Source organism: Suillus plorans (genome assembly GCF_016647745.1).
Source record: "Suillus plorans strain S12 chromosome Unknown HD556scaffold_1, whole genome shotgun sequence".
NCBI classification, from domain to species: Eukaryota; Fungi; Basidiomycota; class Agaricomycetes; order Boletales; family Suillaceae; genus Suillus; species Suillus plorans.
Window position 1 is genome coordinate 1125765 of NW_024537385.1, and position 19616 is coordinate 1145380.

Below are 19616 nucleotides of genomic sequence, written 5' to 3' on the forward strand. Positions count from 1 at the left end.
TAAAAAAACCCATCACGGTAGAATATCTTTGAACTACATTTCATAACACTTTCATCAGCATGGCATTATGGTTATCGCAGCGTCCGATGAACATGATTGTGGATTTAGACTTGATACCAATACTTGTTCTTGCCAATGAACCAGAAAACCTGCTGTTCCTCCCCATCATCTAATGTTGCCGGCCAGACAGTGCCAGGTGGACATGCTGTACCAACTTGTGCGTAAATGGCCTCTTCACGATACAAGAAGCATAGGATGTCTATGAATTCCTGTCGGTCACATACTGCCCTAAGCCTCCACCGCAGCTCGGTCTATCGGATTGAGATTAAGCACACGAACAAATTTGTCAAAACACTCACCTGAGAAATTCCTGGATGGAAAAAAACGATGCCCACCACAGCGTGTAAGATAGCGTTCCAGGTCTCTCGTATTGTACCACCACGGATATCTAGCCAACGTCGAGGTAAGGCAAGAGTTTTTGGTTCCTTCATAATCTCCACTGTCCAAGGACGAGCATGAAGGCAGGAAATGATGACTGGCGCAGAGTATCCAGCCCACAGAATTAGGGGTGGGGATGTTTGGGACATTCGTTGTAACAGGTCCATGACCACATCACCAGCACCAAAAGCCTCAAAGTATAAAATGATCAGCAAGTTGGCAAATGATGCCCGAATAGAAAACATACTAGGTAGTGCGACTTTGATGAACCTGATTCTGGTGACGCATTAGCTCGATCAAAAATGTTTCGAGCCAGTATTCGTTGTTCGCCATCCAGACCAGCGACAAACTTGGAAAATGTCGACTCAGTGCATAGCACGCAATCTACAATTCTTGATTGTGTCTTCTCAGCACAAGCAGCGTCAGCTCCGGTGACCGTTGTTCCGTGTTGCTTGATCTCGTCGAGTGGTGTGTTCGTAGGGCCCAAGCTTGACTCATATGAAGGTAATATTGCGTTTCCACTGCCTTCGTTATCGTCTCCATCGAGTGGATTCAAGCGGACTTGGATGCTAGTCTCGATATCATTATCATCTATTCTCTGTGAGAGGGAAGAAACTGTAACTGAGGCACCGCACATACCTGCTTTTTTGCTGTTCCAGTCAAGCTTTGTTCGAGCGTTTCGCGACTGTGCTGTATCTATGATGAAATTGACCTGTGTGTTCTTGTCCATGCGGCACTTCTACTATACAGCCTAGTCATCGACGTACCTGCTCCTCTGACACTAGCTGGAGTAGTGCTGCGATGTCACCATCAGAAGCCAACAAGGGCCATTCCAGGCTGTCAACTTGCTCTGCAAATACCTCATCCAGAGCGACAGCGTCTTGAAATAAGTCTCCATGTATCGAGCCTCCGATGGCGTTTAGGTTGCTACAATCGTGTTAATCAGCAGAATTGTCAATCAATGACTTTGCTCACACTTCTGATATTTTCAATGTACGTCCCGGCTTCATCTTTTTGGGATCACGAACCACCTTTGACAGGACTCCACGGCGCAAAAGGTTGGAGGTTGCGAGGGATACAGACTGATCACCTACACTGTGGAGCATTTCCGCTGCCAAATCAGCGTCGTAATGTTCGCTAGACATGCCAAAAACCATCTGTAGAACGGTGCAAAGGTAAGAAGCGAGTGGACAGGCCAAACGAACAACCGCCACCTTTAGCGCAGCTTCCGCGACTTGAACTACATCATCACTCGTGTTAGTGACATATGGAACATCGTCTGGTGCATGAGTGAAAGACTGTCGGAGAAACTGTTTTTCTCGACCTTCTTCGACGGCAGCTTGCCACACAAATTCCCAAGCAGGAGAAATAGGTGCGTTGCAAAGCACATCGAAATGTTGTATGATGTCATCCACTGATGCTGGTAGCTTCGTTCGCGTTGTATGCTCAACATAACCAACTCTCCTAATTGCGGTCAGCATCCATATGAATTAGACAGTCGAAAGTAAACTTACAGGGCATTCTTATCAACATGTTTCCGAAGAAACTCTATGTGATTTACTATGTCAAAGTTCGACGGGCTTTGAGGATCTTCGTCGGGAAGGTGCTCGGTACCCCTATGCTGAACCCAAAGGTCATGCCATCGGTCCTCGAGGCGCGCCATATACACTTCTTCACCAGTATTCTCTCGGAGATGTGAGAGGCGGAGGCGGACAGAATTACGCGGCACAGCAGGAAACACTTGGTCGAGAGCTGAAAGATCGATCTTGACCCCACTGCGACATCGAGCACGAATTACAGCAGATGCATCACGGGCGAGCTCATCGTATTCTCGAGTCCAGTGGAATCTAGAGCGCCTCTGGTGTGGCGTCCTATTCTCTGATTGGTCTACAAAAGGCGGTTACGTCTGAATGCGCAGAAAGGCAAATAAATAGAACTAGCCTTCCTTGGTCTTGGACTTTCCTCTCGACTTGTCTATTTGTTGCGCGAGAATAGGTGGTCCTTGCTGAGCTATGAGAAAATGCACTGATTTCTCAGGAGGATTGGCTGCAACAGGAGGTAAAGCCGCGAGACGCGTGGCCGCAAGTGCCTTCGGCCTTGCGATAACCTTGTTTGAAGCCAGTCGAGCCTCCCGGATGGCGTTTTCAATTTCACTTTGCCATCGATCTTTGTCTCTGATCGAGCTAGATTGTATGAAGCGACTGTGAACAGCTCGAATCCGGATACCAATGGTCCCCTTAAGAGGTCCAGGATGCACGCGCTGAAGCAGAGCTTCCCAGTCGCTTTCCCTTTGAAGCTTTGCTTCTTCGGCCTTCTTCTGAAGCATGGTTTTGGCTTCAACGTTTTGCATTGCACCATGCACTTCCCCGTCTCGTTTCTGCCTCGCTCGTGCTTTCTTCATTTCACGTAGAACCTTTTCAGTAGCTTCTTTGAGGTAGGCAACAACAGGCGCACGTGGAGCGCTAAGAACATGGCAAATCTGCTGCAGCTGTGAGTCAATATCCTCGTCGTCAAGTGGACTGCGGGCCGTGGTGCGGTCTACAGATTGGTCTAGATAACGCTTCTGGTGCCAGGTAAGGCGGTATTCCAAGTCCCAGGATGCTCTCCGGCGAAGGAACCGCAGAAGAGATGTGTTTGTTGGAGGTCCCGAAGTGCCGTGCGTTGGACAAACAGCGCTTCGTGCGTAAGCGACATCTCGACAAACTTTATGCAGCTCATCCCAAAAAGCTACACCATTACAACGAGATTTCACAGAGACATGCCTCCAGTAGGACGGAGAAGAATCTGAAAGAGCCCAGAGATGTAACGGTGCTGTTTCATTGAAGCGCCAATATTGGGGCGCGGCAGATGGTGCGGATACTCGCCACCCGTCAAAAGCGGCTGCCTTGAGTGGAACTGTCCGGCCATCAGAGAGTGTGCATGTGAAATCCGCATTGTCATCCGTGGATGGTTCGTAAGGAGTCACAAGTCCAAGAAGTCGAAGGGCATCTAAGAGTTCTAGAACGCGAGATTTGGAATGCAACTTTCCCACCTGCAGCTTTGCTGATATATGGTTCGGTAGGTCTCCGATTAGTGTTTCTTTACCCTCCACGGAGGCTATGAGCTTTGATAGCTCTTCCTCGTAACTGAGAACGGCAATGAACGAGCAATAAGTAGCAATGGGAACGTCGAACTGGTACAAGGAGATGTCGATCATGGAATGCTCGCGAGATGCAATACGGGGCGAAGAATGTTGTTCGAGCAACCCAAGGGTAAAGACGTGAAAGTCCCGCAACCGAGCCGCTTTGCCAACTCTGAAGCCATATAACTGCGCTACCGTAGTTCTCTCCGTAAGTAGTACGTCACGGATCGTTTCAGGGTCATATGAGAAAAGTTCCTCCGCCTTGGCAGTGTCAAGGACCTGATGTCCAGCATCATCTTGCCCGGATTTCTCCATCTGCAGTAGATGAAGCGGTAGAGTGGTGCTGTGCGAAACGCTGCTCGAAGCTCCAAAATCCACAGGCTCCTCAAATGTCTTGACAGGCCGAACACTGGGAACTGGGGTAGTGTGGCTCAGATGATGTAAAAACGCGTTGATTTTCTCTTGAGGCGTGTCTGGGAGATATACAAGGGAGGCAGGCCGAGTACTTCCGGTGACAGAGAATACAGTGGTTTTGAGGACTTTGACGCGGCCACGGCTTTCCATGTTCTTTATGGTAGCGTCTGCGGTTCTCTTGTCAATACGAGTTCCTGAGGGTGCACTCGCAGGTTCTCCGCGGTGAGCTATGTCATTGAGCAGAGCGATATGAGCATCAAAAAAATGTTTTGTGTGCAGATTTACAATGCCGCCAAAGTCTTGGATTACCCGAAAAAATTCGTTCTCGCGGCGTAAATGGGATATGTTCGTATTTGTTTTGAGCTTGTCACTAGGCTTAATCCGCGAGCGCTTGGGTTGGGACGGCGTTACTGAAAGTGGGGATCCCTTTCGTTTCTCTCCTATTGCAGCGGATATTACGTCCGCCTCCATCAACCGTCACATTAATCGAGTGATGTGAAATAAACATGAGGTTCACTTACAGAGGACGTCCTCAGCAGCGCAGGATCGATAATCATAGGTTCAGAAGGGCGCTTATCCATGACGAATAATCTATCGGTCCTTGAACCATCCACTACTTGCGGTGGGATACGAACGACCTCCGATTCATCGATTCGATCATTAGAACTTCCACCAGGTAGTCCTTCTACCACACTCGGGCTAGAGGAAGCACCGTTCTCGCGAATTGTGGGTTTGGGTTTTCTACAAGATTGCTGGGATTTTGGTCCCTCTGCCACAAGCCCGTCGTGATATTCCATCAGGTCACCAGTGTCGGTTGTAAGCGCAACGCCATCAGACAGACGCGATACCGCGGCTTGCACATTGGCGCCTACCACAGCTTGACGATTACGGTGTTGCTCGTCACCGGGACCCTCATGTACCGCCGATAAGGACAAGTCAAATGGTCCCTGAAACGAACGATTTCCTTCCTTTGGGCTTGATGTCGAAGGAACAACATGAGATGTGGCTGAAGTCATTCCTTGCCGAGAACTAGCTACGCCGGTCATACTCGCCCCCTCCAGAGTCTCTGATGGAGGCGCTGACGGGACTTGTGCGGCAAAAACAATGTCATTAACACCCTCCCTCGATTCACTCCTTGGAACTTCGGTATGGCAAACGGCTGGTTCAGCATCGGGCTTCTGTCGGGGTGGACGGCCTCGTCTTTTGGGAACCTTAGGTACCGTCGAAGTCCCATCACCCTCCTCAGCAATTGGATTTTTGCGAGGTTGAGCACGCTTTTTCGGAGGGATAGAGATGCCATCCTCCTCACCACGTGGCTTTTTCCGTGGGCGGCCCCTTTTGGGTTTTGGGACAGGTTCTGGCGTACCCTCAACCGCTTCGTCATCTCCTGGATCTTCTGTTTCTGGCCTTTTACGCTTCTTAGCTCCTGTCTTCACTCTGCCCTCCTTGCCTTTGAACATGTCTTCATAGTGGTGGAGAGTTTCATCGTCATCATAAAACATCGCCTCATGGAACATGGCAAAATCACCGGCTTTTGAGAGATCAATGTTAGCATATGATGTTGTCGTATCATCAAGCTTTTCGCTGGCCATGATAGTTGTATATGCCGCAACAGTGTAATATCGATGTCGTCTTTCCCGCCCAAACGACTCCATGAAGTCCGCTGTCCCGAGATCGCTGAGGTGAGCGGGAGGGCGACTCTTGACTGCTCTAGTTAGCAGAAGTTCGATAGTGCGTCTATCGAAATTTCCAAGAGCGCTGCAAATTTCCTGTGGACAGAGTCAAATTGTTGCCCTAGTGCGCCGTGTGGAGACTTACACGGAGAGTTCTACCGGAAGGTCCTGCTTCTTCAAGCACATCTGACACTTGTTTCTGGATTGTGCGGTTTGCCCTGACCTCAGTGTAACCAGCTGTGAGGCTAATTAGATTAGTCTACACATGAATGATGTGTCACACCAGATGTATCCTCAAGCACGATTTCCTTGTCATCCTCCTCGCCTTCCTGAGGGGCAAGAATAACACCACCCTCTGAGAGCTGACTGTCTGGAGCAACAAGCCGTATGCACTTGACATGCCTGTCTTTGACTTTGAAGCTCGGAACCAACACACGTTCTATCACTCCTTGCGCAATCAGCTCTCGCAGACGAGTTTCAAAGAAGCGACGGTCGGTTTTGGTTGGATCCATAAAGCCCTGCAGCGATTCAATAAAACCTCCACACCATAACTGAACATGACCTACGATGGTGATAATTAAGTTATTTGACGCATGAATATTGTTCGGCGACGCCTTCAGCAACTTGACGATTCGGTTTTTGATTAGTGGAAGACTAGACAGATGTCTGGCATCCACAGGCTCAAATTCGAGTTCTGATGCAGCAAAGGGAGTCCCATCTTCAACAGAAGTTGCGTCCTGCGGATGACACTCTCCAATAACAATAGGTTCGTCATCTTTGGCTTCCTCTTGCTGAATCTGTTGCCAGAACGCGCTACGCTCCACAAAATATCTGTGAATGCAGGAGTGATTGCCAACACCTCCTCGCCGTGCTTTGATACTATCCTTGCATCATTATGTGCTTTGTAGAGAGAAAGAACAAAACACACATTAAGCCAAGCTCCAGCAGTTGTTTGATGACATAAAAGCACGTTTTCTGGTCGTACTTTGTCTTACGTCCGAGCTCGACAGTTGATACACCTTCTTCGCGACCTCTTGTGATGAATTGCAAAGCACTGTAAACCATTGGACTGAGTTTCGAGGACTGCGAAATGATGAGCTCAGATTGAGTTAGATGACGGATTGCTACATACTCTGATATGAGATCCTGTGATTGCAGCAAAAGAAGTCTCTGGATCAACAGCAATCCTAAGATCCTCGCCATATTCTGCCTTTAAGTCCTCCAATGACCTATCGCGTGCATTCTCAACGAGGGTGAGTGACGGTGGGGCTTCTTCGACAAGCACCTCGCCCTTAGCTGCCGCCTTACGCTTTGCGCTCGTCTGAGGAGCGACGTGCACTTCAGATGATACGCCCGGAGGAACTGTACCAACGCGAACAGTGGGCTGCTGGACGACTATGGACCAGACAAACGCGCAAAAAGCATCGTCGACGACTTGTGGGTGGGTGGCGTCGTGACTATGGAATCCTACGATGAAATCTCGCAAGCGGGAAACATTACAACCTGCAGGAACGATGGGAAATAAGAAAAATCAGATGCTGTTCGAGAAAATCGATATTGAAGAGTTGTTATTATGGGGATTCGAACGATGCTCTTCGCGATTAGACTCCAAAAGAAGCCGACAGGATAAGAATACATAGTGCTGACGTACCAAGATCGCCGTCGAACGAAAGCTCTCGGAGACAATGATGCACGAGCTCATCCATGATCAGGAGGATTAAGAGTCCTAACAGGTCCTAACCAGTTAAAGCAGTAACACTCCCTTTCAATTGGAGTCTGGACGCCACCTGACTCCAGACGGTGTGGGATTACTCGATATCGGTGGCTGTCACTATATTTAGTGGGCTAGCGTCGATGAGGAAAGGCGTTAGTGTGTGTGACAATGCAATGTGACGGTGACAGTTGAACGCCTGAAATTTTTTATTCTGAGCTGGCCGTCTTGAAGTTATGATTTGCACAAAAGACTGAACGTTCCACTGGTACTGTAGCTGAGCGCTGACCGGTGACCCCTAGTATCTATGTATGCCATCACTCAGTTGCAGTTCCGAAACTTCCGAATCTAAGATCAGATTAACTCGGAGTAACCGGCCGACCGTGACTCATCGGCCGGCTATTCCATTCTCGTTACAATAATATCCCCTAACATACTCCATAGGGTACCGCGTCTGCTCTACTCCGTTTGCTTCTCTCTCTTTCTAAACGAACAACAGCGCTAGCTGACTGTCCAAAGGTTCTAGGATTCGAAACGTACGTTACTAATACTGATAGCCACTGCATTGTCTCTATATATTAAGCACGGATTACCGATGTAATGTATCAGACTCGAAGAATGAGAAATATTATAATTCGCTGGTTCTCCATCTATATGCTCCAAGTCAGTGCACGAAATACTAAAAGCTCGTCATACAAGACCATGCCTAGTCTCGACTGCAGAACCAACATAGGTTATTCCGGATGATATCCTTCAATTAGATGATGTCCTCATCATCATCTACGACAAAGCTGCCGATGGCATACTCGTCTGGCAAATCGTCCTCGCGTACGGGAGAGCTTGATACACCGGCGCGGCGCTTTGCGCTCTCACCTCGGGCGTATGCTTCTCTCCTCACCAGTTTGGTGGCAAACGCAGGACCTCCCGGCGGGACTTGTGTGAATAAACCCCGTCGATAAGCGAGTGATTGATCATAAGAAGGGGAGACCTGAGTGTTTGCGATGTCCTTGATGAATTGGCGATCGGAATCACTTTCAACATCATCTTCCGAGTGCGACGATCCCTCACTTGCTTCGTCACCAGAGTGGGCTGCTTCTCCATCTAGCCATGGGTTATGTCGCATAGATATTAAAGGCTTTCGCTTGCTACGCTTTGGAGGCGGACTTGATCCCCAAGAAATAATATCTGTATCCTTTCGTTTCAAACGCCGTTGGGAAAGAGGTGGCATATCCAATACCGGTGAGTCAAGCTCTGCGGCTGCTGCACGCGGCTTGAAAAAACGTCCAGCGGGTCGCACAGCGAATGAGGCATTGGGAATGTCGTGATCAGAAGAGTATGCGGGTGACTGGACAATACCTCGGCATGGTAGAGGAGGTGGTCGCATTAAAAGTGCCCCAGGCGAAAGATGTCTTGCGTCTGCAACACTTTCATCCTCAAACAGGCGATCCGCGCGAGGACTGCGCTCCTGCGGTGGTGTCATGGGCGGAGAAGACAGAATTTGAATGTCAGGCTCATCATCTGATCCTAGTAGCCATGCCATGCTTTGTGTATTACCCGCCACACCGTCTGAAGATGAGAGCAGTGATGGCAAACGATTCGGGGATCCTTCTCGACTTCTCCCAAGATCGGTTGGAGAATTTCTTGGACCACACGACATTGATGAAGATTCTGCGGCTTGATCAGGGTCAGTTTGGGGTGGCGGCGGGGAAGATGATAATTCTATCACGTCGTCCGCATCACAAATCATCGGCGACGAAGATAACATGCTTGGCGCTGAAGGATTCTCCGCCTCTGAGGAGCTTAAAAGTAGCACATCGTCTCCGGTAGGACGACAGGAAAGACTTTGGACTGCAGATGGTCTGGCAGGACTATTCGAACGATCTCGAGCCAAAACCGGAACCTCGTCAGGTGAAGACGAGTGATACCTGGTCAAAGCTGGCCGTTTTTTCTTGGGGGAAGGGGTTTTACGAACGATAGCCTCGCGAGCAGCTAGTGAGATGCCCTGCTCGATTTCAACATCATCGTCATCGTCATCACCTTTCCTGGAGAATTGGCTTGTGGTCAATGGCTCTTTCTCCTTCACCTTCCTGCGCGATGTTGCCGGCTGTCGTTTCTTGGATGGATCCATTGTACGTGCAGTGCGCAACTTGTCCTTCTTTGTACTGACACCAGCAGGCGTCGAAGCAGTACGGCGTATATCCATGAGATTAGCCTCTAATTCCATATCTGTCGAGTCATCTTCTGCAGCCGTGGGATCAAAGCCTTTCGTCTTTGCCTTCCTCCTCTTCTTCGTGACTGCTCCCTTGATAAGCAGGTCTTTGACACTGACAAAGCCCGTGCTTGCGCCTTGAGGTATATTCCTAGCAAAATCATCATTCCGCTTGCGTTTCTTGCCCTTCGGAGACAAATTCTCGTCATTGACAACTGCGCTCTTCTTTCGCGAGGCATGTTCTTGGCGTACGTACTCCTCAATCTCCATTTTCTTCTCGAGTACTTGGGGCTTTGCGTGTTCAGGGAGGAGTCGTGGGACGTCGCCATAAAGTTCTAGCTGATCACCGCGGACGATACATCTCTGCAACTCGCCGTATGTGTCCTTCGCTTTATCCCAATTTAACTCCTCGCGGATCTCGGAGAGGAGGACGTGGACATAGCCGTCCCGTTTACGGCCCGTGCGTCCAACGCGCTGAAGCTGCACATTACGACGGAAGAGCAGTTATATACATGCAATAGGGATGACTTAAACGATACATACCATGCGAATTGGTGTCTTCTGTGCGTCATAACACACAATCATGTCAACTTCCCCAATATCGAGACCCTCTTCGCCAATAGAAGTAGAGACAAGCACATTGAATTCGCCAGCTTTGAACTTTTTGATGATCTATTTCGACAACTCTATAAGCGCACATCCAGAAACGGAGCTCTAGACCCACCTCAAGTTGCTCCTTCTGCGCAAATCCCTTCCGGCCTTGTTTATCTGTGCCCTGCCCGATGAACCTCGTCACCTTCAGAAGGGGTTTCTCCTCATTGAGGATATGTACAATCTCATCTACACACTCCCGATATGTCACAAACACCATAGCTCTCGTCTCCTCCCCCTCACCCATCCGTGCCCCGAAGTGCTGCAACAGCAGCATCTTGAGCGTCTCCATCTTCGGGTGCATGCCGTACCCACCCGGACGGACTTTCTGCACCTCAAGCTCACTAAGAAGAGCCATAAAATTCTTGTCCTTGCGCAAGCCACTCGTTGCAGAACCTCTCTTTTTCCCTGAATCGTCCTCTTTTTCAGCTGAAATCTCCAGCAGGCAGTTGTGACACATGCCGATGCTGGCTTCCATCTAGCCGTGCGCACGACTTGTTAGGTAAGACCAGACGTACGTCGTAGGGAATACTCACCAGGTACCCCATAGCACGCGCTAATGCACCGAGCTTAGACAGCGAGGGAAATGCCCATTTGTGAGGACTGTTCCGCTGGGCTCCAATTTGTTGCATGGTAGCCTGGGCACGATAAGGGTGCATCTTGACCGGATCCACCACTTCTATAACACCTCTGTTAGAGAGTGGTTTAAGGATGGTCTATCAATAGGCCCTCGTCAAATAAGAGTGACTAAAAGGAAGGATAACTGACTATCATCACCTCCTTCAGGAGTTCCTGAACTTTTAGAACATCGTCAGTCATCCGGATGATGTGTTGTTTAATTTCCTAGATACAAGTCGATGTCCTCGCGTCAGACGTGTAACTCGAAGCTCGCGTTTAACCCTGACCTTCTTGTGCATATACTCACGGAGATCAATACTATTTTCATCACGAATCTCAATGCGACTAATGTGCAGTGAATCAACGATGCTCTGAATAGCTTCAGGCGTACTTCCGGGCGTTGCTGTTAGTGCCAGTACGCGATGATGGGGATTCTTAGCCATCAAGAAACGAATGACCTGTGCATAGGCATAGTCTCCTGTTCCCTTATGCGCCTCGTCTGTACGTTTCCCTTAGCAAGCCAACATAATTAACTGCAGATAACGGACCAATGACAATGAGGACGATATCCCGCGCATCGCAGTTTTCCGTACTCAGATCATTGATGAGGGTCTGTGGTGTCATGTAAAATATCCGTTTCTCCTCCCACTACAAAAATCCGAATCAGCTTAAACATCGGCCGAGTAGAACTAATACAGACCATCCTACACCTATAAGCTCGAGGGTTGTTTCCAGTAAGCTCGACTGCGTCACAACCAGGAATGCCGCACGTGCGGTGGCACGCGTCAATTTGTTGCGCGACGAGAGGTTTTGTTGGGGCAACAAATACAACTTTTCCCTTCGGAAACCAACGATAGTCTGGGAGATGTTAGATTTTTATTGACAAGATCCGCGAGAAATTCACAGTTAAGCATCACGACGCCTGCAATGAATGTTTTTCCCAATCCGGTAGGTAATGCGACGAGGGTGTTGTCAAATAAGCAGTGCCTAACGATGTTGAACTGATAGTCACGCTTTGGTTGATTTAGGGGATATATCCAATGTTTAGCTTCGAGCATGTCAACCTTGAGTTTCATAAGAGGTGGCTGTAGGAACGTCAGTAAATAGGGCACATGCCGTGGCAAAATACACACAGGTCTGAGGAAATAACGAAGCATTTGCGCGATATAAGAATTGTACGACAATGTTCAAGAAACACGCTTACCCAACTAATGACGCGTAGAGTCAGTGTCGTTCCATAAGTTGTAACAAACCAAAAGACCCCAGACATACCTGACACGAATGGAGCAGGGAATTGCTCAAACTCGACGTGCTCCTCCTCATCGTCTCCGTCATCTTTTCCCTTGCCTTTGGCAGTCTTTGGTTTTTTCCAGCCTGACTTTGCAAACACAGTATGGTCCCACTGTTTCGTCTGAGGCGCCTGTTGGCCAAAAGGTTTGCGGGGACTCGACTTTGTCCGCTGAAGCGAGGAACGTTTAGTGGGACTTTGCCTACTGGAAGACACAGTCGGTTGCGCAATATCTCCGAACAGGGTTCGTTGCACAGTATTCTTGGAAGGAGGCCGTGCATGATTGCTTGGGCCTGCCACTGGTTGTGCATTTCCCTTATACACCGCATCAATGAAAGTATCTATGCGCTGAAGCTCCGCATCATCTATTTCGAGAGAAAGATCGAGAAACGAATCCTCTTCGTCCAGAGGTTTGGGTGCTTTGGCTGCAGGCGGGGGTGGCTTAGGAGAGTTTCGAAGTGGAGGACGATGAGCTGCCTCGATGACGTCCAGTTCGTTCAGGATGGCTGAGTCAAATTCATCGTCAAATCCATAATCGGACGAGCTCATTGTGAGGATGGGAGGAAGAACAAGAAACGAACGACCACTAAAGCTCAAGGAAGGTTGAACGCGTGACAGTTTACTCCAATTTTGAATTTACGCGACGGTCACATGACCCAGCGAATCAAATTCTCGTGATAAATACATGCAAGTGCTTAGAAACCAAATTTGTAATAAGCACCTTTGTGATGCGACTACATTGTAGTAAGAAAAATAAGTACATTGCATTCTACGTATGAATCGAAAAATTCGGCTCCGAGGACAGTCTGTGGTGATGAATCGACCAGTATTCGTTCCTCGTTTTTGACGCGTCCTCGTCACCCACCAGCGAGTGCTCGCACAGTAGCCAGCTTGATTATGATTGACTCATTACTGTTTTGTAGATTAGCCTTAATTTTCGGAGATCATGCAGGTCGAGCATTCAGATACTCACAACCTCCAGATCCCACTATTTTTTGTGTATATTTCATCTTCCTTCTAACTTCAAGTTTTTTGATCTTCAATGTTATGTATATATACTTCGAAGTCGGCTAAACGCGTTAGTTTGATTTACTTTCATTCGAAATGTACGTAAGTCGAATCACACGAGGCCTGAGTCTTTTATCAACACTACAATAATTTAATCAAGAGCCTGATATCGATCGAGGCAGGAGGAAAGTTTGCACAGGAGTAAGCATATTGATCAACTCCGCAACGAACTGCATGTCGTACGATCAACCACTGTACCAACGCGAAAGAAACACCACTCACTGTCTTCATGCTTAGTCCATTGGAAGAGGGTTAATGGCAGTACGTGATCGTGCCATAAGCCTATTGGTACAAGGCGCAAAGGTGAGTCGCGGGGTGGATGTAAAGCAAACGACTCATACTCACACCCGTCGAACAAGCAAGGCCTTGACAGCATGTGTCGCCGGACGTGCTGCTCGAGCCACAAACTCCGTTTAAACTTGCACATGCGCTGACAGACATAGATGATGCTAAAGCCGCAACGACTGCGAGGAGAAATGAGAAACGCATAGCTCGTGCTAGGTTATATGGGATGTGTCAATAGGAACAGTAGCTCTGATTCTGCCAGTGACAGTCAGTATCAGGAAGACTTGCTTTTATAACTTAGTAGAAAGTGTTTTAAGAAAGTACTCGGCACTTGTATCAAAATGATTCAAGCGCTTGCCAGCAGACTTCATGAAGACTTCAGGTTGAACGTATAGGCAGATTTGAAGGTTGGCGGATAAGACAATTCAGACTCCAGAGCATGTGAACTGTAATTGGAGATGAACTTAACACAACCGCCAGTATTAGGCTACGTAGCGGGTTGGAGACGCACCTTATAGTAGGCACAAGTCCAAAATAGTGTCGAACTTGGTTACGGTCGACGTGTAAATCACAATTGAATGCATATAGGTGCACAAGCCACAGATGGAATCCGAGTCCTGCTAGCGCTTTAGTGGCATCTGGTCCAGGAAAGTCTTACATACCGATACAGAGTTCACCGTACGGCCAAGCAACGTGGGCCCTCCATAAAACCAGTAAGCGTTCGCTACTACTGACACACATAACGTAGATGCCAAGAACCTCACGTGTGGACCAGACCTGTCACTGGAATCACACGATCATCATCATACACAGCTGTGGAGTGATCTCAATATTTGCCCCAACCACGATAGGCTGAACTTTGAGTGCTGAATCCGACCGTACGGAGTGGTACCTACTACTTGATGGTTGTCCCACTGCGCTGGAGGCTAGTCACATAAGTTGAATTTAGAGAGTAGCCTGAGAGAGAGAGTAAAGGTCAGAAACGCACTTTCCGAAAGACGGGCTGATCCAAAGGGAGGTACTCATTCTGGTGAGCCCGTAAGCTTACGGTTGCAAATTTGTCAAGGCAGTTGTAGCGTGGTGGGCCCTGTGGACTACTAGCGTGGTGTTGCAGATTAAGTATCATTGTCCTCCCAATAGTCGATCGGATCGGGGTTTCAAATTATGATTTTAAGACGCAAGTTACTAATTGGTTGCCTTCGCATGAGGATACCTTGAGGTCTTCTATTGATCAATTGACCGCACGCACTATTACCTACTATTACTGTGCTGTGTTAGATCAGTCTAGGTTGAAAGGGACCAGATGAAAATGCCGCGGTCGTGAAGCGGTATCACAAACCTCATCCTCTACTGCCCACAAACAAATAATAATCACTACGGGTTTAAACTGTATGAACCTAACTTGTGCTATACCACTTGAACGAGCTGCCGTGACTGCGTTTCGCGTGAATATTCGTGCACCCGGACCAAACCCGGAACCCAGCTGAAGTTCACCCTCTACCTCCCATGATCTCGGGGACAATATCAGATCTCATAAATCACTCACAGAGTTACAACCCCTGGTGAGCTTAGGTTTAAGCAAGTGATTTCAGGGACTTGTGCGTGCTCGCCACGATATCAGCGCTTTCTTTTATTTTTGTCGTTTTGTTTCCTTCCATCGTGCTTTCGTTATGTTTCGTTGCAAAGGGTTTGATCTGCAACAGATCATAGATAGATTGTTCAATGCATGTTTACAACTAGACATGGAATTCGAATGCATACCTATCTCAAACTTAATACCGTCGTGTACATGAGGCTCATAAAGCCACCTTTCCCGCAGTTGTAAGATGAGGAGATCACCAGATTCGTGAACTCACTTCGATGTATATGAAGTAATATCATCAAGATGACCGCGACAATAAATGGCGCAGCAGACACAAAGATAGACTACAATACACAATACTTCATTAGCATTACAAACACGTGAGACGCGATCACAAGTACCCATTTGCCGTGACTGCTGATGTGCTACCACCGACCGGTGTTGTGGAAATCTTGATAAGAAAGCGCTTCACCTGTACCACGGTGAGGTGTTGGGAAGACCTCATATAACATTCCATACATCTAAAGAAGAAGAATCAGTGCATGATACTCAGCTCAATAAATCACCCGCACTGCATTCCTGTATGTATTGGGTCAGCATGTGCGTTTTGTGAGGTCAGAATCAAGTGCGCACTGTGTAAGACTGGAGGTATGGAATATCCGAGCACCGCAGATGTCGTTCTTTTCGTTGTGAACAAGAAGAGGAAGAGTCTAATCATCATAGTCGACACAGCCAATGCAAGTTTCCGTCTCCCTATGAGCTACCGACCAGTGCCACGGTGTAATTGACTACCGCACAGGCCCGGAGATCTCAAGGACGGATCCGATCGTGAAATTGCGATATGTCTTGCTCACGCTTGACTAACCAGATGCTGCACCTGTGCTGAAAGATAAAGGGCATTGAGGAGTGGGTGTGCAATGCCAATTAAACTGAACATCCGCAAGTCAACAAGCGCACCCTCTTTGGTGTAGATAAGGGTCACGTTAATTGCCAGGCGCATGCTGGAGAAGAGCGGACAGCCCATGCATGCCACAAGGGAAACTTTTTTGATGCACCTTCTGCTGCCAGTCCAAAAAGACCACTGAGGAAAGTTCAGCCACCTATCAAAACAATCTTTCGCGCAGCTTTGGATGCTGTGATATAGGACGGCGTGCTCGCCTCGGGCCAGATTAAACTCCTGGCCAATAAAAATTGACAAACCATACATTTAGAAATCAAGTGACTGATTAGATGAAACCCGTGTTAAATCATGCGCAAATGCTTATCTCACCATCTACAAGCCAGGCCAGTAATCACAAAGAGCTACCATTGATAGCGACCAAAGCGAAATCCTGCTCAGTGGGATAAACATGAGATATCTACCACAGGATCACAATCGTGCTCCACGCAGTCTTCTTGAAAATAACTATTTAACTGATTAAATGAGCAAAAGTCGCCAAATAGCCCATGAGAGAATGCTCCTTGCTTACTGAAATGACACTTGAGCTTGTAGTCCCTCCCGAGCCATCAGCACGACTGATTTGAGACAATATTGCTGAGAACGACTTGCTTCTTTTCTGTTGCATCGTCAGATTCCTCGTGAGCGACGGATATGATTCAAAGGATGGTGCTTAGCAACAAGAATGTTAGACGAGATTCAAATGCGAGAAATAGAAGCGAGGCCACTCTATGTCGGACCCAAGACATCATCGATTCCTCAATGTGCAGATAAGAATTCAGTTGTTTAGTTACTCAGCGCTCATCAGCAACATGATTCCACCGAAAAAAAACTGTTTGATGTCCTCGGCGTTTCAAAATGGATGAACGTGTCATCTTTTGCGACAAGTGAGTACCTGGAGCATGAAATCAAAGATCGCATGTAGTTACCAACTACCTCAAGTCAACGATGAGCTTCCAGTTCTGTTGGTGAAGTTGTGTTAACAGCAGCTAAAATGAAGATTAACACACCTTCTCGAATACCTTTCACCAAAAAAGGATCAAATAAGTGATGCTCTAGAAAAATAACAAGGCGAAAGTAGATACGCAGAAGCTGTTACAGACCAGCACTGCATACTGAGCGATCGTCTAGCTCCAATAAATGTATGTTTAATATGATCGCAAAAACGCCCGACTGCAAACAAGGTGCAACTATGCGGAATAATTGTTGTCGTACAGTGAGATGAAAGACCTTGTGGCATATACTCTTCGTGGAAACTAAAACGGAGGAGTTTCAGCACGAGTTCGCAGCAGCGGGAAAACACGCTGATCAAGTCGTTTCGTGAAAGTGTGGCGCGTTGTATGGCGTGACAAAAAGATCGTCAGGATCTTTTTACTTCCATATACGACGGGCCCGACTGTCCATCCCGAAGTCCGCAGCTATTAGATTCATGGCGTCGTTCTTCACGGGGTGCAAAAGACTAGTTTCAGCGCGGGTCCGTGGCAGAAAATAAAACGAGGCTGAAAAGACATTCCAAAAAGTGTGGCGCGTTATATCCATGAAACGACAAAAAGATCGCGTGAGTCTTTTCAGAACCATACGACATCGATGGACCCGTGCACTGCCCATATATAATGTAAACGAAATATTAAAATAGTGGGCAACTTACTTGAGCCCTTGGACCGGCCACCATCAATCATTCCGCATAGAAATTTCATGATGATGGTGATGAGTCATTGCCATTACCTTTGACCAACTTTAAGGTATCTGACCCTTGTAATTGCAAGGTGATCAAAGCCGAGTGGGATAGCCTGGAGGGGCAGCTAGTGAGGCAGACTTTCATGTGATAAAATTTAGAAAGAAGGAAGACAAGTTCGTTTTCAAATTCAAAAGGCAGCACAAAGGTTAAATGCTGACTAATATTAGTAGGCGGTCTGGTAGGAATTGTCTGCCAACTTATAACTATGTATGCTACAGGATTGCAATTTGCAGACTCCGAGGTGTCATGGCAAGGCGAGAAACGGATTGATACGGATGCACGTGACTCAGACCATCACTATTACACCCTTCGTGGAAAGTTCCTTAGGTTCCCTTGAACGTCCTCTTTGATGCTATCAGGCCCTTGGGAAAGTATCGCAAGTGATGATGATGAAGGGTGTATTGCCGATAAAGAGTGCATTATGATGCAAGAGGAGGAGTGGGAGGTGCTAAAGGTGCGTTCTGAGTCAGAGTTGAAGTACGGAATCAAGAATTGATTGGTAAAGAGCAGTCAATTTTTCCAGACGTATGTATATCTAACGATGCTGGGCCGTTTGGACGTGCGATCAAGCTAGAGATCCCGGTAGAACTGTCACCCGCACGGAGTGTAACCATCGTTCCTTCTACACCACCTCAAAGTCACTCTCACACTACGGGCCTGCTTACTGCGCTCCCGCCTTTCTTGCTCGCGTTGATTCTTCCTCCGGAATATCCGTTATGTGCATCACCCCGTATTACGTCGCTGACGTGCGCACATGGTTGGTATCCGAGCAGTGACCTGCAGACTCAGCTCGCTGGAATGTGGACGCATGATTCGCAAGGGGTTCTCTATACTTGGGTAGCATTCATCAGTGGAGGAGAGTTCCTGGAATCCGGTGACATCACAATAACCAACTCCTCCCCTTTGGCGCTCCTTCCGCTGCTTGAATCGTACGATACACGTGCCCAAGATACTGCATTTGCTGAAACAACGTTTCCCTGCGCGATCTGTCTGTCTTCACACAAAGGAAGGCATTGCGTGCGACTTGCGTGCGGTCATGTATTCTGCCGTTCGTGTCTAACAGATTTCTGGAGTTCGTGTATAAGGGAGGGCGATATTGGACGGGTCGGGTGTCCTGATGCTGTATGTGTGAAAGCAGGACAAGAAGCTGGTGAGGAAGATATAGTAAGAGTCGTTGAAGAAGAAGAGGTGGAGAGGTGGAAGTGGCTTAGAGAAAAGAGGGTGTTAGAGCGGGATCCTGGAATGGTGCATTGTCCTGCGTGCCAGACGGCTGTGCCGAGTCCAGAAGAGTCAAACGAAGAGAGTGGATGGGCACGGTTACGTACGTGTGCGAGGTGCGAGTTTGTGTTTTGTGCGTTCTGTAGACGAACGTGGCATGGGCCGATCAGCGAGTGTCCGTTGGCGGTGACGGAGTCGTTTGTGATGGAGTATATGGGGTTAGAAGAGGGCGATGCTAGACGCTATGAGATTGAGAGAAGGTGGGGTAAAAGGAATGTTTTGAGACTTGTTTTAAAGTATGAGGAAGAGAGAATGAACCGTGAGTGGATATCGAGATGTTGTACGAGTTGTCCTGGATGCGGGGTTCGAGTGGAGAAGAGTGCGGGGTGTAATCATGTGAGTGGATTCGAAAGTTCTTGTGAATCCCCCTTACCCCGCAATATGCAGATGACTTGCATCAAGTGTAAACAACATTTTTGTTATTTATGCGGTGAAAAGTTACCAGGTTCTGAGCCATACAAGCATTTTAATACCATAGGAAAGAATTGTTTTGAACAGTTATTTGATGTAGTGGTGTAGACTAGTCTAGTACCCTAGCTAGTCTTCCGTTGGTCTGTGCAGTCCAAGTGACTCTTTGTAATTTTATAAAATTGAAACCCAGCGTG

At 47.9% G+C, this 19616-nt stretch overlaps 3 protein-coding genes across 3 annotated transcripts; 1 reads left to right on the forward strand and 2 right to left on the reverse strand.

Annotated features, from left to right (window-relative positions):
• Nucleotides 1-104: 104 nt before the first annotated feature.
• Nucleotides 105-7352, reverse strand: HD556DRAFT_1428263 (uncharacterized protein; the record flags this gene model as incomplete). Its single annotated transcript, XM_041304697.1, has 17 exons — nt 105-311; nt 360-629; nt 686-1029; nt 1078-1150; nt 1206-1365; nt 1414-1595; nt 1653-1902; nt 1953-2309; nt 2397-4363; nt 4495-4841; nt 5106-5742; nt 5792-5883; nt 5930-6164; nt 6213-6525; nt 6575-6729; nt 6779-7149; nt 7298-7352. 17 exons carry the CDS (start codon nt 7350-7352, stop codon nt 105-107), a joined length of 6015 nt encoding a protein of 2004 aa, XP_041167768.1.
• A 762-nt stretch (nt 7353-8114) lies between these two features.
• On the reverse strand, nt 8115-12719 carry HD556DRAFT_1453148 (uncharacterized protein; the record flags this gene model as incomplete). The annotated part of the gene is made up of 10 exons (XM_041308084.1): nt 12097-12719; nt 11740-11920; nt 11536-11693; nt 11384-11483; nt 11123-11334; nt 10986-11060; nt 10754-10933; nt 10291-10695; nt 10110-10238; nt 8115-10046 (listed from the first exon to the last, which is right to left on the reverse strand). Exons 1-10 carry the CDS (start codon nt 12670-12672, stop codon nt 8115-8117), a joined length of 3948 nt encoding a protein of 1315 aa, XP_041167769.1. The 5' UTR covers nt 12673-12719.
• Nucleotides 12720-17912: 5193 nt separating this feature from the next.
• HD556DRAFT_1317944 (uncharacterized protein) lies at nt 17913-19612 on the forward strand. The gene is made up of 3 exons (XM_041301209.1): nt 17913-18187; nt 18244-19347; nt 19399-19612. Exons 1-3 carry the CDS (start codon nt 18083-18085, stop codon nt 19528-19530), a joined length of 1341 nt encoding a protein of 446 aa, XP_041167770.1. The 5' UTR covers nt 17913-18082; the 3' UTR covers nt 19531-19612.
• Nucleotides 19613-19616: the final 4 nt, after the last annotated feature.